General features: G+C 41.6%; 1 protein-coding gene across 1 annotated transcript in view; it reads left to right on the top strand.

Annotated features, from left to right (window-relative positions):
• Window positions 1-17579, top strand: part of elna (elastin a) — a 48358-nt gene that overhangs the window by 19774 nt on the left and 11005 nt on the right. The window contains exons 6-19 of the mRNA XM_074640786.1: window positions 9838-9900; window positions 10021-10092; window positions 11216-11244; window positions 11487-11519; window positions 12582-12629; window positions 13828-13909; window positions 14058-14120; window positions 15037-15069; window positions 15173-15247; window positions 15362-15451; window positions 16655-16696; window positions 16790-16870; window positions 16967-17017; window positions 17125-17238. Coding sequence (XP_074496887.1) covers window positions 9838-9900; window positions 10021-10092; window positions 11216-11244; window positions 11487-11519; window positions 12582-12629; window positions 13828-13909; window positions 14058-14120; window positions 15037-15069; window positions 15173-15247; window positions 15362-15451; window positions 16655-16696; window positions 16790-16870; window positions 16967-17017; window positions 17125-17238 — 876 coding nt within the window. The remainder of the gene's footprint in view (window positions 1-9837; window positions 9901-10020; window positions 10093-11215; window positions 11245-11486; window positions 11520-12581; window positions 12630-13827; window positions 13910-14057; window positions 14121-15036; window positions 15070-15172; window positions 15248-15361; window positions 15452-16654; window positions 16697-16789; window positions 16871-16966; window positions 17018-17124; window positions 17239-17579) is intronic.

Here is a 17579-nt window from a genome sequence, read left to right as displayed (position 1 = left end):
AAGACCTTGGAAGCTGAACCGTCTGCAGTCAGAGCCACACCACCCCCACACTCGACTCAGCCCACCCAATATACACACAGCCATCACAGCTTGTTTGTTCACATCTGAAATGCCTGTTGCTTCCCAAACAATTTTTCTTGGATGATGTCACCAGAGGTTGTTAGCGTGTCCAATAATCTCACGAATCATCTCAGGAATTAGAATGATATCGGAGTAAAGCAAGATAAAGATAAGGGATTTATTAGTTTTTAGGGATGCACCGATTGCGAATACCGATACAGATGTTTAAGATAACAATTTGGCTGATAGTCGATACCAATGTTTTTGTTTATTTTGCTATTTATTCCCCTTTTGTGGCCAGGGAAACAAAGATCTCTTTGTTTTAAGAAGATAACTGAGCTGGTTTAAAGTCATTCAGCATTTCATTACACCATCTTTGAATGAGCACAAATTCAATCATACAAATTTATGAAACAACCTTTAATATATCCTTCTTAATATATCCTTCTTTCACATGAAATTAATATATATATATATTCTTTTTTAAATAACTGCTTCAAAAGCCTTTTCAGCTGCTATACAGCTACCTACTCAATGAGAATAATGTTTCAGTATTTACTGTATTCAAATGTAAATTAAATGTAAATGTAAGAAATATATTTGGCGACCTATTGTAGCCTTTTTCATTTTTACTTTTTTATCCGTCCGAGAGAGCGACGCCATCCGCGATTGATTAACTAGTGGACTAGTATCGCCAGAACGCCGCCGGGGAGCAGATGAATACTTTCGCTCTGCTGGTGCAGCCTGAAGCCTCGTTGCGGGACTATGATGTGGCGGCCCTGACGAGCCGCTGCACTCTGTTCACCCGAGACTGGATCCCAGTATGGTAGACGGACTGCTTCACTGCTGCACAGCATGGAGGATGTTCCCACTGTAACGTACTGGGTGCTGCATCACCCCTCGTTGGACTGACAGGCTTCTAGTGACACATTACACACATACGAGGTTCGCTCCCATCCAGACCGCAGTGATTCTTTTTTAAAAGTCTTGTAAGCCGTTGTTTTACCGCTAAATTTTTCGTTGAACATAACAAGGTTCTTGGAGCTGATCTTTCTCTAAGACAGTGTAATACACCCACATGGCCGACTTTTTCATTCCCTTTTATTTGGCGGCGCATGGCACCTGCCGTTGAAGGAATTCTCCCTCAGAGAATCGTCACCTTCATGCGTGTTGGTTTATCTTCTAGGCAGCTGCAAGCTCAGAGTTAAAATCATAAAAGATTGCAAATTAAGTTACATTAGTATCAATTTATTCCGCACATATATTCATCAAAGTTGCACAGAGTTATTAACAGAAGTTCTGGATTCATCAATGTGTCCCTGATACCATGTAATACAGTGTTCAGTTCGCAGTGAATGAACCCCGAGCTTTGCTATACGTTTACTTTTATACACATTGGCTGGGGAGGGGTCAGGTTTTCTGCAGACCCAGTACTTTTCCATCCTATGTCACAATACATCCTCGTGTCTACCTACATCTGACTCCATCTTACACAACATTGTCTGCATCAAACATCCTGTCCCTTCCCCCATCCGCTTTGTAACTGTTTCTTTTACCGGCCCACTCAGCATTTCATCACGAGGCAAGCTCGTCTTACATCAGTCACTTATCTGTAGACAGTCTAAGCCTAGTAGTTAACACCAAACTCGCTAAACTCCCAACATAATTAAGTTTGTTACAGAACAACAGTTTTATCATGATATATTTCCAACACCGTCATGCCAGAGTTCTTTGAAGTAACTGGTTACTGTTGTCCGAGACCGACCGCGAATAACCAACACAACACAACACAACATTCAACTAGGTGAATATCGATCAATAGTGATTTTCTGCCAATAAATCGGTGCATCCCTATTAGTTTTATTGGTGTCTATTCAGTCACACATGCCACACATTACAGTTTCTAACTGTGGTGTTTTCCCCCATACTGAACCGATACTTTCACTATGACTCAATAACAGCTCGCCAGCTATTACCCAGTCTGTTCTGTGTCATGTTTGCATTGTAGTTCTCTGGTGAGCATGTTACCACCATTGTAATTTATTTCCATGTTCACTGTGTTAGTTGATGAGCCATCCCTTGGCATGCTCTCACAACCTCTCCCCTGCTCAGTTTGCCAGCAGGTCTGGAGCACTATCGTCCATCTGGCAGCACAGCATAAGTGTTGTTTATGTAGTGATGAAGAAAGCGTCCATGAAGACAGATCACCGGTTGAATGACCTTGTTGTAGTTATTGGTAGAAGTGGACCAAAGTCTGGTAAATCGGAGGGCCTGTTTTTTGGATTTGTGGCTGAGTAAGTATTGCAATGATGTTTTGAGTTAGCAGAGGAGCTGAGAGTTTCATTTACAGTAGATGTTTTGTTATGCAAGTATAGTATTGTGTAGTATATTTTATGTGTTCCACACTGGGCGAGTAGCTGTAGCTGATCAAAATGTGCAGCACAAGTGAGAGAAGGGAACATATTTACATTCATGGCATGGCAATGTTAGAAACATTGTTTATGATGATTGATTCACACAGAGCTTACAGTATGTCTGAGCGGAAGAGTAATGCAGGGCATTACGATGTTATAGGGCTGTGTATTGGCAAGAATCTGGCAATACGATACATATGATACAGGGGTAATGATTCAATATATAAGGCGATATATTGAGATTTTTTTAAATTTAATTTTAGGAAATCTGTCTAATAGTATAAAAAACACACCAGAAATAAATGGATTGTTTGGACAGATGTTTGGACAGATGTTTTCTAGTTTCATATCATGCCAGTATCACTATAGTTGCACTTTAGCTTTTAAGCTGAGCCCGCTACAACCTCTGAAACATCAAATAGCGACCACGCCCGTCAGATTTTTGAGGTTAATTAAAAATCGATAGTGTTTTGGAGAATCAATACAGTACCACAACACATAATATGGTGATACTCAAGTGTATCGATATTGTCTTACACCCCTACAATGTAAAGTATTGCTTTAAGTTGTCATTCATCTTAAAGCAATACTTGAATGCAGTATGATTTTAAATAATCACTGCAACAGGTGTCTTTAGTAAGTCATTTACAGTATTCTTGAATTATTATATCCCCGCGTGTAACACTTTGGTTTCTGGAGCAGAACTCGAAAACTATTTAACTTAAGAACTTCAAATTTGGTATGATGGTTGATAGTGTGGTCTAGTTGGGCATTCTGGGGGTAAGTCCAAATATTTAGAATTTTTTTCCATAACGGCAAAACCTTTGGACCTGCTTTAGTAGGGGTCAAGCAGTGAGCGATGTTATGTGAGCCATGCTAACTTTTGCCTTGTTTCTTTTAGTAAATCTTGTCTTCCCAGTCCAGTTTTAGTGTATTTTGCCATTTTAGTGTATTTTGAAATGATGTGAGTTACTGACATCTCACCTCAGGGGATTTCTGGATTTCTCAATACTCTGACTCAATACTAGACCCAGAGCTGGACTAAATTACTTGTGGAGAATGAGGGCTTTTTACATGACTTCAGCTTTGGCCTTCTACAGTATGTATCCTGATGTGTTAGCAGCCCATGTTGCAATACCTCTACATACATGTAATGTACAATTTGGTAAGCTTTTCCACTGTCAATGACGATTTATCACTCACTTGTTTTCCTTTGTAGAGCATCCCATATGTGTGTCATAGTGAGATGCCTCAGATGGCTGCACACTGATCATAGCCTGTATAATGACTTTGGAAATGCTTTTGAAGCTTACTCAATGAATCTAACATCAGTGTTTCAATGTGCACGTTTTGAGTCGAGCCGACCTGTTGGACACTACTCTCAACCCTGAGTTGTCAGAAAAGTATTCAGTAGAGTAGCAGTTAGATCCATATGTGGACCATCTGGAAGAGGAAACATGCTTGGCCAACTTTACATACCATGGCTATGGATGTGTTTGTTGACTGTTTTTCTCTACTTATGCATTATTTGCACAATTGAACTTCTCTAGTCACGGAACATACTTATTAGAAATGAGCAGTTTTTTCGAAATTGGATTCTCTAAGTGCACACGTACTCTGTGAACTACTGTATGTACTCTAACGCTTACAGTATGTTTCTGCCATGTCCGTACGGCTTTACAGTACATGCTGTGAGTGTGTGTGCCAAGCTAAAATGGGCGATGGTATGAGCTTTGGGTTAGGGATACTCTTCAGACAGACTCAGTGTTGGCAGCGCAACTATGACATTCCTTTAAAAGTGCATAAAAATTAGAACAGCAGAGGCTCTCAACTCTCACAGAAACTGGTCGTGTTTGGTCGACTTGAAAGCTTATAGCATAGCTTGTTCTGCTCCGTATGACTTGCAGCATAAACAATGACATCACAAACTCAGTGGATATGGTTTAACGCATGGCGTACAAATTAACACAGTTTGAATTAAGGGACAGCAGTAATGGCCCTCGGACAGATGTGTTTGAAATAAAGCATGTGTGTGTGGAGGTGAGGGACTCACAAGGACTCAGGCTGGTGAGGTCAGGCAGCCACAGACGTCACCGGGCAAAGCAGCCTACGGTAGTTTGGCAGGATGGCAGTGCTTGTAATCCACATGATGTGTAATGGTTAGAGTTAACGTTAATTTGGAGCCATTTGTAGGACGCCTCAGAGATGATGTGTGTGTGTTCGGATGCCAAAATGTGTGGGTTGGTGAGACCCTCCAAAGTTGTTTCATCATTGTAAGGGCTTACAACATAACAAAACAGAGCACACAGTCTTCTTTAGTATGATGTAATTGTACCCTATAAAAATGACCACCCATATCAACAATGGCTACACTGATTTTGATCTGGACGCTGCCCCAAAAGCAAAGACGTTAGCAAATGAGAACCTTAGACCTTTCCCTGTTTGTCTGTAGGAGCTCTGACAGTTGTGCACTTGGGGTCATCTGGCAAAAAGGGAGGCTGAGGCTTTGGGACCTCTCATTGATAGTGTCAATGACTCCATGGAAAAGGAAAGCGAAAACAATAAAAGGCTTGCCGCCAAAGTCGGCTGGCTCCCACCAGCCAGAGAGGGAGAGAGTTTGTGTGTAGCAGTGTGACTTTGTGAATGCTTAATTAGTCCAACATGCGACCAGTCCAGCTTCTCACAGCTCGGTGCCGGTGACTGACAGCACCGAGAACCTGGAAGTGACAAGGAGCAAGGGAGGTCACAGGAGAGGGAGGGTGTAGAGGAAGCAAGGGGAGCTTGAATGTGTCCACTTGTCTCACGCGATCTGGAATCACTACAACACCTCGCATCATTCGGCTTGATCCAGCTTGTCCTGCGTCACCTCGTAAGAATGCAATCCATCCACCAACTTGGAAGTGGAACAGTGTGATAATTTGATACTGATAAAAATATGGTGTCATGACAGTGAAGGACATAATGATGGTCTTTGCTTTCAAAGTGAAAATATATATGGGGCCACAGCCGAAGAACAGGATCTTCCTGTCAATCACAGTAAAACGATGATTCTCTGGGGACCTCCAGGGAGCCTTTGAAGAGATCATGAAGATATTCATCCCATTACGTGCTATTGCAGCATTTGCACTGCTGTAGCACGCCTCTGAGCTTCTTGCAACTATCCTGTACACTTTGTGTGTTTTAGGTTTGTACAGTAAATCCAGTGTTTAGCTAAAGACTCACAATTTGTCATTCCCTTCTGCCATTTTTCACATTGACACTGGTTATTAAAGAGACATATGAGTGGTAATTGTGTCCCCAGGCTTTTCAGCAAACAAACATTTGTTCTTAGACTGTTCGCTTGATTAAATATGAGCTAAAACAAAGAAAACGCTGAGAAACAAGTCCCAAAAATGTCCTGGACATTCCAGAGCTCCAGCTCCGAAGTCTGCTTTCCATGGGTCTGCCGTCAGTTACGGTGGATCTCTGCCATGGAATTCTTTGCTCTCTTAAATTAAACCCTTACCAGGCCCAGCTGGTTCACAAAGTAGGGAGAGAGGGAGAGAGGGAGAGGGGGAGAGGGGGAGGAGATGGAAAGGAGCGGGCAAATCCATCTTTCACTTCTCACGTTTGGCTTCCTCTGGCTGCTGCTATTAACACCACACGTCTGGTCGGCGCAACCCCTCGCACAACTTTTGGAGAGAAAAGAGCGAGAGAAAAGAGTTGGAGAACCGGGGAGAACAAGAGAAAGAGGCTGAGGGCCGAAGACAATGTTTTGATTAATGTCTCTTGTATTCCTCTGGTTCTGAAACGGAGGATTACCTTACCTAACCCCAATGGAGCATAAAGCAAGACGGTTCAGTTTTGAGATTGAAACCAGATACTTCGGTTCACACTGGCTCACATCCATCACTTGTACTGGACCAGAGTTTGAGAACATGACTGGTCACTGAAAGAACTAACCATGCTGTCTGGCCAGTTTTATCCCAGTGTCAGTCTTCACTTTGAATACCAATGTACATGACATGGTAGAGCAATGAATATGGCAGCGTGTCCCTCGTCACATTTTCATTCCTCTAAAAACTAGACTCCTTCTTTGTCAGAGAACGTCTAGACTTGCGTTTACTCGTGTACCCACACTGGGATCATTCTTAAGCCAACCGCCACAAATGAATCACCACTGTTGGATGATGCTCAAATACTGTATTCACTGCCACACCATCCCAAATTTCACCTCAACAACCTGCAGGTGCACTTGTCACTGCACAGCTGTGAGCCAGTGGTCTTTTTCTGAATGGAAACTGGCTAGTAAACCTTGTGTCTGTCGCACTTTTCTTTTAGAAATCTAAATGGAGGAAACTCTGATGCATTGCCGTTCTGCATCACTTACCTTCCAATCTCCCTGGCCCTGAGTCCTCCCTCCTGTGTAGTATTGGGTTTCTGCCCCCCCATCTTGTACTCAGGGTGTTGACCTTTTGTAGGGTTCCTTTGTCCAAGGTTTGAAGGCAGTTGGGGTTTCATATGGTCTCTCTGGCTTCTTATTATCCTTTGAGGGTCACAGAGAAAATAAGCCACCACATGAGTGCACAGAAATCCTTCAGCTTGTCAGCAATAATCTAAATACTGGGAGCAGCACCAAAGAAAAGCGATGATTTGATACCGGGGGTCATGGTGCAGACTTTCCATGTGTGTGGTTCATGACAACAAACAACATTGGTGTAGACTTCCAATAATGTGTGAGCTAAGACGGGTCTATTTGTGTGAGCTGACGTGCTGTAACAATAGCAGTCCAACAAAAGCATGCTTGTTTGAGCTGACAGGATGGCGTAAATATGGCTAAACAGAGAGCTTTTTGTGCAAAAACTCTCCCAAATATACATATATCAGTGGATGGATGCCAAACCGACAATGGTCCAGATTTTGTTAGCGTGTTCTCTCACTGTGACCCTGAAAATACACGACCTCCGGGGTAGTATTTGTTACGTGAGAGCGTTTTATTTTCCCAGTGTCTAGTGATGTCAGAACTACATAGTGTAAAGTTTCTTCCTTGTCTAAACCTTGCGTCTGCCCAAGGCCTGCAATCATGGTCACACACGCAGACCCTCTCAGGCTGACTTCTGCGCGTCTGCGTCTTGTCTCCCGATCTCGAATCAGAGAGTTGAGCTCAACGTGGCAGGTGCTGGTCGACCCTGAGCGTGGCTGCCAGAGCCAGGTTGGGTCATGCACATGTGAGCACAGGTGGGCCAGATGATGGATGAATCAGCTAAGTCCTGCCTGTCTCCACTCTCTCCTCGTGTTTCTCTCCCACTGACAAGCATAATCTCTGTTACGCAGACTGTGCTGCATATTTCCAACACTCACAATGACAAACACATACACCTCGTGAGACAGTCTGTAGTCTGGAGGCTAGACCAGACGGTACAGTTTTAAAGGAACATTTCAAGCCAGACATAGTTGTTTTAAGGGTTTTAGGCATCAGCAGTGTTCCATATGTCTTGTAACTATAGTTATTTTGTCCGTTTTCCTGTCCATTTTTATGGTAAGTGGAGCTCACTGATAAAAATGAGACAAATGAGACAAATGAGACAGATTCCTCGTCTCAACTCAAGAGACACTGGAAAAGGGAAAGCCCTAGATCCATCTGATTTATACAAGTATTGATTGCCGTTGTTATTACTTCGAGGTGTGTCTGGGGATGGTTGAGCAATCGAGGAGAATCGAGCTGAAAGCTGTGAAAGAGATGGATTAATGCGAGGACGCTTAGCTTAGCGTCTGAGCTCGCATTGCATGCTCAGTGTGTGTGCCAAACCCTTGGCAAGGCCAGTGCCCACATTTGTTTTTACTAGGCTAGATCATGAAACTCCACACTTCCAACCTTCTGTCGGTCTCTCCCAGCACATTCCTCCTCCTCGTCAGTATCATTACCTGCACCCTGCAGATTCCTGGACTCCATGCTCTCGCCCTCCAGTTTGATCCCCAGCCCACCCCCCCACCCTCCTTCTCCCTTGTTCAGCTCGTTTCCCATGCTTAGTTGCTCTCACCCCGGATTTTTTGGCTTACAAGTATTGATGAAAACAAGTTCCTTGATGGACTAGCTTGCTGGCAGCATTCAAATTTCCTCTTGTTTCAGAAACAGTCATTTCTCCAACATGTTTATCTCTGATTGGGGAACTTGTTCACCTCGTAGCTCCTTTTAATACAACCCTGAGAAATACAGTTCTGAGAATCATGTGCCCGACATGTTTTATAAACCGTGCAGTCTCATATGTTAGCCGTAGGAAATGGGAATAACTCTTTGACAGTTATCTGGAGAAAGTTAAGTTCAACTTAATAAATCTAGATTTGAGTAATATATTATAGGCCTACTGTTCATTGAGAAATATTACACTTGATTTATTACATTTGTTATGTTTGGAGATGTCTGACAAATCAAAGGTAAACAATGTTGGGATGTATTAAATTACCTTTTTTTTACATTTTAATTTGAACATGTTTTTTTTACATGTCAGTCCTATAAGAAGGTGTCAGTTGGTTTTCACTTCTTTCGCTTCTAGTTCATACCAGCCACTAGACCCAAACAATACACGCCAATTTTAAGTCTTCTAATGACATTTAAACGTGCCTAAATGTTCAAGTTTTAAGATTTATGACTGAGATTAAACATCATTTAGTTTAATTTTCTGTATGCATAATGTTTTAGGCTGTATCGTGGGTTCCACCTTCTCATTTGGGCTCATACTTTTAAGGATCTTCCTTTCTATGAGCGGGTGATGTGCATTTTATTTCCTTTCCCTCCTCCCATACTTTGTCCATTTCTCTATCTTTTTCTCACGTTTTTTGTTATGGTCAGTAAGCAGAAACACAAGCTGGGATATAACTTTCTTCCAAGTCAGGCCAAAAGTTTTTGCCGCCCATAGATTAGTTTGTGGCTTTTGGTCTCGGGCAGAAACAGACTGCTCTCTCCAGTGTTTAGAATACAGCATAACCAGATGATTTAACTGTTTTTTTATGTTAAGTCTATCATGTTTCTTATCAGTGGGAGTCAACTCTTTCCCCAGTGCCCAAGGTGCAGTCCTTGGCTTTAGAAACATAAATGTTTTCAATCAAACTTAATTAAGCACACATGATAGTGTGTCATATTTTATGTGCTTTATTTTTTTAAGTAGTACTTACAGGTCCTGGGAAATGTTTTGATAAAAAAAGGAGTGATGGGTTATTTTTATTTAAGAGTAATTACTGCTGAATAAATCACTAGTAACTCATTACAGCCACAGTGACGAAAGCTGTGCTTCTTTTCTTTGCCCTCATCTACAGTTTGTAGTACAGTAATTCTCACTCTGTTCCTTTCTCTCTACTCTACTGCCTCTCCATCTTTCCCATCCAGGTTATGGCAATCTAGGAGTTGGTCTTGGAGGTGGAGGCCTGCGAGCTGGAGGCTATGGAGGAGGTGAGTTACTAACTGGAATTGGTGTGTATGAGCATTAAGTGTAACATTTATTTACAACATTATATTTTCTCTTTAACAACATACATTTTAAACCTCACTCACCCCTGTTGTTTCATTTAGGTGGCTATGGTGGATATGGTGCCGGCACTGGGGGCTTTTTCCCAGGACTTGGACAGAAGGCGGCTAAAAGAGGTACAGCAGATGGCAGAAAATGTCTGGATATAAATGTAACATCAGTTTCCTGTAAAGGGAATGATGACACCAGTTAATTGATGCCATGAATTGAATGACTGGTCTATTGATTGGTTGATATTTCCTCCCAAAGATATGTCCGTCAGATGGACAAACTTTTTCAAATCTGAGACCCAGGATTACTTTTATAATGAGGTACTGCATTTAGCACAGGCTGTTCTCATACACCGTTCGTAGCTATACCTACGAAAAGTAATGCACTGTAATTCGTATATATCCCACAAAATCAATTCATATGTAATCGACGTAATTGTGAACCAGGAAGTATAAAGAGTGCTACATACGGAGGAGGTCGGGGGGGATGGGTGGGTCAAGAAACACCAGACTGTCGCCCAGGAGACTTGACTTCATACCCCGTGTGAAACCAGAAGTCAAGGTTCATTTATTTGTAATTAAGTTACGCCACTTTCGTAGTTATTTTAACCCAAACAATGATCTTTTCCTGAACCTAAATAAGTAGTTTTAATGTGCCTTAACCTAACCAAGTTGTTTCCTGTGAAGTCGGAAGCTTATTTTGAAAAGACTGAAGCGGAAATTGGCACGTGCGTCACGTGTGACTGGACATTCATAAGTAAATGTACGAAAATGAGGAATACGTTTTCATAAGATATCATACAAACCGTTGTTTGAGGATACGTTGTTTAGCATCACAGACTCTATGGCAGTCTCCTGGTACTTGTAATGGACTTCTGAGTGTATTTACACTTTGACAAATGGAAAGATGTTGATTTAGATGATCATATCATTTATAATATGTGAAAAACGACACATTTTTATTTCTTTTTATTTCTTATTATCTTTTGTTTATGGATGCTTCCATTGGACACAACAACAAGTGAAGACATCACTTTTTCCCTTGACTTTTAAACAAGCATTCCTTCACAAACTGTTCCCCTGTCTGTGCCGGGGGCCCAGTGACTATGATGGAAACTGGGGGTCATTAAACATGATGATGTATTGATTGTTGGAAGGAGACACTGATCCTGTACCGCTTGTATTGAGTTGTTTGTTTTGATGGCTGCAGTGGTATTATGTGACTTTCTTCTCTGTTTCAACCTCTCAGTAAAAATGCCTCAGATTCCAGGGACCCAAGTTTGGTTCTTATATTTCTTAAGGTGAAAGATCCTCATATAGGTAGAATGGAAATGGTTTCCTATTTAGAATTTACATTTAATATCTCTCCCTTATGTTAAACAACCTTTTTGGTCGTTTATTGCAAACTCCAGCACTTGAAAGTTCAACCTGGGCCTCGAGATATCCTGGTTCCTGGAGGGTTATTTCCTTATATTGACGAATACTACTGAAATTCTGGTTTCTGGTTTTCCTAACAACAGGTGCAGGAGGAGGCCCTCTGCTACCACATGGAGGTAAGCTGACTCTTGGCGTGCTCACAGACTACTGTACGAACTTGAACTGTGCTGTGTGATTTCTGATAGATCTGCATGCTTTCATGTTGTGAGAAAGCCAAAATGAATGTTTCGCATTAATGGTAACTCAATATGAAAAACACTGTTTGGCAAGCAAGTGTACTTTTTTATGGCGTATACCTGCAAACCATGGACTGTTTGAACTCCAGCCGATCCCAGCGTGACCTTAAAGTCTGCGCCGTACGAGGGGGGATAAAGGTGGAGTCTGTGCCGTGTATGTGCACATGATTTGCTTGAAATTAGGAAGGCTGATTAAGCATGGACTCTGGAGGGCCCAATCACGACCAGGACTGTTCTATGGCAAAGAGCCTACTCTTAAGTATTGGTTGGCAATGACAAAACTGCAGTCCCTAGAATCAGTCTGTGCTCTTTTCATGACTCTTGAAATAACAATTAATTCCTTTGAAAGAACACAGATAAAATAAAACACTCCCTTGCCAAACTTCTCCTCACCAAAGCTCCCAGGCCACATACTTACAGGCAGTGCGCAATGTCTGTCCGGCAAAGTTACTGAGAGTTTAAGATTAAAAATGTAAAATAAGAAAGTTTAAACAAACACACCAATGCGTTTTATCCTGCTGCCAAGCTCCCTAACAAGTGAAGCTGACAGCTCATTTCCTTCACAAGGGGATAGCCAAAGAAATGAGGCATTTGATGAGGCAAGGCAAATGCCATGCATGCTGGCTGCCTCTGCTGATTAGATTAAAACTCAGGCATGTTGCTTTTGATCACGGGGTGATGACAGACTAGTAGAGCCAGATTAGCTGCTCTCAATACCAATGGTCAGTCTATAAGGATCTGGCTACCTGCTGAAAAGGTCAAGTCTGGCACAAGCCACACACCTGCTCGTTACTCCTTTTCAGTATCACAGGGCCCTCTAGTGGCCACAGGATGTATAACTATAGAATACTTGCACTCTGATGTTCACAAATGTGTTAACGACTTTAACGTTCAACTTGAAATTGTATATTTATGTTTATGTCTGCACTGTGCTTGGTGCAGGAGGAGTTCCCGGAGGTACAGGAACTGGAGCCGCAGTGCCCGCTGGAGGCAAGACACACACAACACATCATTTTTTTAATGTCGTTTTGCAGTTTATGTTTGTCACACTGTGATTTCTTCCTCCCGAGAACTTGTAACACTGTTCCCATTCCCCTTAAATTTTTTACTGCTTTAGGAATTCTACATCTCATACCACAAATTGGCTCTTCGTCAGGCACAGTGGGATCGATTTCTCTGACGAAGAGCCACTTTAGGGTTCCAAACATAGTACTTTCCCTAATGTCATAAATCAAAGTGTTTTTAAAGAGAGCAGTTAACAGTGTTGAGAGTCCTTGGGAGGCAGGAATCACAGTTACAGAAAGATGTGTGTATGTTTTTCACGCTGTATATCTGTTCGATGAGCCAATTTCATCTTTTTTTTTCAGTACCTGTTATTCCTCAGACAGGCCTTCCAGGAGGGGGTGGTGGTGTTGGTGCTGGAAAGAAAGCTGCCAAAGTGCCAGGTTTTGTAGACTTAACAATAAACTCAAAAGGCTGAAGGCAGACAGGATGCAGTTCACTAGGCAGCAGAGCCACATCAGAATAGTTTTTTCCATTACATGTGGCAGATGTTTGATGTGTTTGGGATTTAAAAATATGTTAATTATTGCACTTTAAATAAGGCAGAGTTGATCCAATGTGCTTTACAGAGCAAGGACAAAATAGAACAAAAGAACCATACATACATATATAAAGGTGTGTGGGTGTATCTACAGTATAATTACTATATTCTTGTTATATGTTGTTGTATGTTTTCCTAAGGAAATCTTCTTTAAGTATCACAACATTATCTCTCCTGTGCTAGTAAGAGGCTTTGAAAAGAATGGCTAATAGTTTTAAAAATCCAACATCCAATATTATGATCTCTCTTCATGAATATATGATATAAACAGCTGAGACATCATAAAAATGAGCCCATGAAGTCAAACACAGCAGAACCTCTGTAGAAACAGTAAGCAGTTGCATCAACCACAGAATGATTACAGACAATAAATTAAACTAACAAGTAGCCTATTTTGTAAGATGCCAGCAGCACCCGCCTGGCTTTGCTGCATCCTGTCTGGCTCTTTTTGTGGTAGTGTTTTGTCATAATGATTTACAGGCATATCATTTTCCAGTTTAACATTATTATAAAAAATGCCTAAAACAACAGATTATTGCTGCTCATGCATGCCAGATCCCTCTCACATTTGTAATGTGGATGCAGAAGTTCAGTATTGTCCTCTCATTGGCTTTGGCAGGTGTGGGTGTGCCTGGACTTTACCAAGGTGGACTGGTGCCAGGACAAGGTTTGTCTCTTTCATAGATCAATCTCAGCCACTATTTGTCACTATTTGTCAAGTGTTCAACATGTAAATGGTCAATGCTTTTGCAAACAAGTACTGTCCAGGGATTTAATGAGGCTTTTTCTTTCGGGGTTGCTTATGGTTCCTGCAGGGTTTGGTGGACGTGGCGTGCTGCCTGGAGTGGCCACAGGAACTAACCTAAATGCCAAGTCAAGTAAGATTTAATTTTTCAGTCATGATTGTTGGCTGATTTTGAATTTCTTTATCGCCTTTGAATGCTGCTTGTATTTTTATTTTTGAACACTATTTCCCTGCCTTTCTTTTAAACAAAATAAAAACATGGGGAATACAGAACTTCTACAAAGATTAAACAATAGATATATACTTATATTACTTATATCATTCTCTCTCTCTCTATATATATATACATAAATATATATACTAGAACATTTTAACATGATTTAATGTTTAAAAAAACACATTATTTTTCTCATACCGGCTGTGCTGCAGCACCTCTTTTCACCCTCTGTCTAAATTGTTCTGTTTGAGCTTCTGCCTCATCTTCCCGAAAAGCCCAGTCTGTTGTGATTGGTCAACCGAAAAAAACTCTTCGGACTCCGCTCCAACTCCGCTCTAACTAGCTTTGTTTGAGGGTGTGCCAAACTAGCCGCTAGGCAGGTATTATGCAAATATGTAACTTGGTGACATCACCACATTACAGAAGAAAAGGCGGGACTTCAAGCGAGGTGTTTCAGGGAGTTCAGGAGCAGTGTTTCTGTGAGGGAGAATAACTCCTTTTGGCCTGGACTTTGGGCTTCGAAACTTTGCAGACTTTTATATGCAGAAAAAACGATATAACACACTAAAGGAAAGGGAAAAGCACAAAAGCATAATAGATCTCCTTTAAAAGTAGCCGCCGTTGTCAAAGAACATTATATATCCAAAAATGTTATTGGTCTGTATGCATCTTATCCAAAGAGTAATCCTGCTGGACCACAATGGTACGAGGTCTATTTAGTATCAAGGCCAGTGTTTTTTTCATTGATGAAACTCTGTTTTGTATTTACATTCAAACAATGATCTTCTTTCATCTGAGTGTCTGATTGGATTATGTGATTCATCTTATGCAGTTGGAGGGGGAGGACAAGGAGGTCAAGGACCAGGTAACTTTATGATTATTGCTGTATTTAAGCAAATATATTTGTAGTTTAGCCAGTATTATTGGTCTTGGCTGATCAGGAGTTAATTGTATTTCTTGTGTCACAGGAGGCCGTGGGTATGGTGGGCCGATGCAGCCAGGAGTTTTCCATGGATACCCTCTCAAATCACCCCAAGTGCAAGGTCTGATCTGAATCTATACAGTAACTGTGTTATTCAGAAGTTGCATCCTTCTGTTCATATGATTATGATGATGATATGTTCACAGCGACTATTTGAACTTTGTCGATGTTACAGTTCTTTTTTCTCCAGCATACAGACAGTCTTACTCGCCTTATGGTCTGATAACCAATGGGCACTTCTATGGGTACCGTGCTAAGATTTATGGTATTTATTTGTTCCACTTGTCAACTTTCTGGTGGCCCTAAAAGCAGACCATTGCCTCCTTTACCTGCTTTGTAGAGATTCTCACAGCAGTGCTACTGGGCTCTTAGTTCTGCAGTGGATGAGACAATCCACGCTGCTATTAAACTTTGCCGCAACAGTTTAAGCTTGCCAACTCACCCGTGTCCATCAGGGAGCTACAAAATCCCATTGATGAAAGGATGACAGGTTTACAAAACTGAATTTATTTGAAAAGATTTATTTAAGGGCTCTTCGCAGGGAAGGGTGTCTTGTATTACCTTGTAGAATTACAATTTCTAAGGGAATTATGATTTCTTTCTTACTTTTCTCTAATTTTTATCATTGTCCTCACATAATCACAGCCATATGATCACTGAAATGACTGTTACCAAACACACTAAATAGCAAAATACTGCCGCAGCAATGAACGACATGGCTTAAATCTTAACTTTTACTGGGAGTCACTAACCTCTTCAATGGTTAAATGTAGTTGTAAACGGCTATTTTTGTATATTTTAAAGGAATGTGGAATTAATGACGTTAAAAACAATTACACTGCATTTTAAAATATTATTTATTTTATACATGTTATTTAAAGCTACTACAAGGAACTTTCCTTTTGTGTTGATTTTGGCGGTCCCTGTGGACAAATATGGTAGTGTTTCCAAGAGCCAGAGTCCCTTTAAAAAAAACTCATTTTAATGCAGCAGGGTCGGATAGTCTGCCCTGTGCAGACCTGCTTCTGGTTCTCCCGTGCCTCCCTTCTCTGCAGCGGGCCCAGCAATACAGCCTGGGCCTCCAGCAGCAGCAGAGCAGCGAGGTGAAGCTCTGCTCGTGGCCGGAGGAGGGGCCGCTGCTGTCGGGTTCCGCCTTCCGTCAGAGCTCCCACTGCAGGTTGAAGGCGGCAGCAAAGCCGGATGTGGTTCTGTCCACGGCGGTCTGGTCGCTGCTGGAGTCTGAGCTGAAGGACTTTTAGTGTCATCTGTTTTCGTGGGAATAACTATATAGAAATAGACAATATTCTCGCTGATGGTCTCGTTTGCTTATATAGCTCATATAGAGGCATCAGTGTTAAATTGAGACTGTATCGTAACCAGTTTAAAGTTCCTTATAGTAACTTCAAGTACTTGTGCACAGAATCATTCTGGCTTGTCATTCTCTCAAAGGTTGTTCTTTTCTCTTCAGGTGGCTATGGAGCAAAAGCTGGAGGTGGCAAACTACCTTTAGGTAAAAATATTTTTTTTAAATTTAATGTAAATATTTGGTATAATTGTGGCATCAGTTCAGTGAGTAATGATGTGTCACATTGCAATGTTTCAGGTTACGGCTTTGGAACTGGCGCTGGACTTCCAGGAGGAGTAGGGGGCGCTGGGTCAATTCCTGGATATCCTGTTGGAACCGGTGTGTGTATTTTACAAGTGTGGTGTTAATTGATATGGAGTAGAAAAATAGAAAAGACCAAGGAATACTTAATGTATTTTTTCTTTCTTTCTGCAGGAGTGGGGCCCGGGGGCATCTCACCTGCTCAGGCTAAAGCTGCCAAATATGGTAGTCCTCCACATTCATTACCAAGACAATGTTAATTTGATACAAGTTGTGTAACCTCAGTACAGAACATATTAGTATCTTACTAAAGTCTGTGCTCTCTGCTGCAGGTGCTGGTGGTTTAGGAGGTGTAGGTGGCTATGGCGGTGCTGGTGCTGGTGGTTATGGAGGTGGTGGTGGTGTCGCTGGCACTGGCGGACTGTATCCAGGGCAGGTGCCAGGAGGTATAATATCCAGCACAAGACAGAAAAAAAAAGTCTATAACCATGTTAGCGGCCTCATAAAAAGTTAATTCCACACCAGAAAACAGAATTGTTGGATGGTGGAAAATAAAAAGACATAGTTGCCAAACTTTCTGCCTGTATTTGATGGTTAAGAAGACATAATGATGGTAGAAATGGAAAGAGAGAGTGGCCAGACATTTGACCGCAGTCTTCAGCCATACTCGAACCAGAGGTTTACATGTGATATCTTACATTATTTTCATATTTAGCCATCTAAAGAATCTGGTATGCTGTACATTTGTATATGAGGATTACTATCTAAACAAGGCTTGCTGATCGGT

The sequence above is a fragment of the Sebastes fasciatus genome, chromosome 7 (assembly GCF_043250625.1).
Source record: "Sebastes fasciatus isolate fSebFas1 chromosome 7, fSebFas1.pri, whole genome shotgun sequence".
NCBI lineage: Eukaryota > Metazoa > Chordata > Actinopteri > Perciformes > Sebastidae > Sebastes > Sebastes fasciatus.
This window is presented reverse-complemented; position numbering and strand designations above follow the sequence as displayed.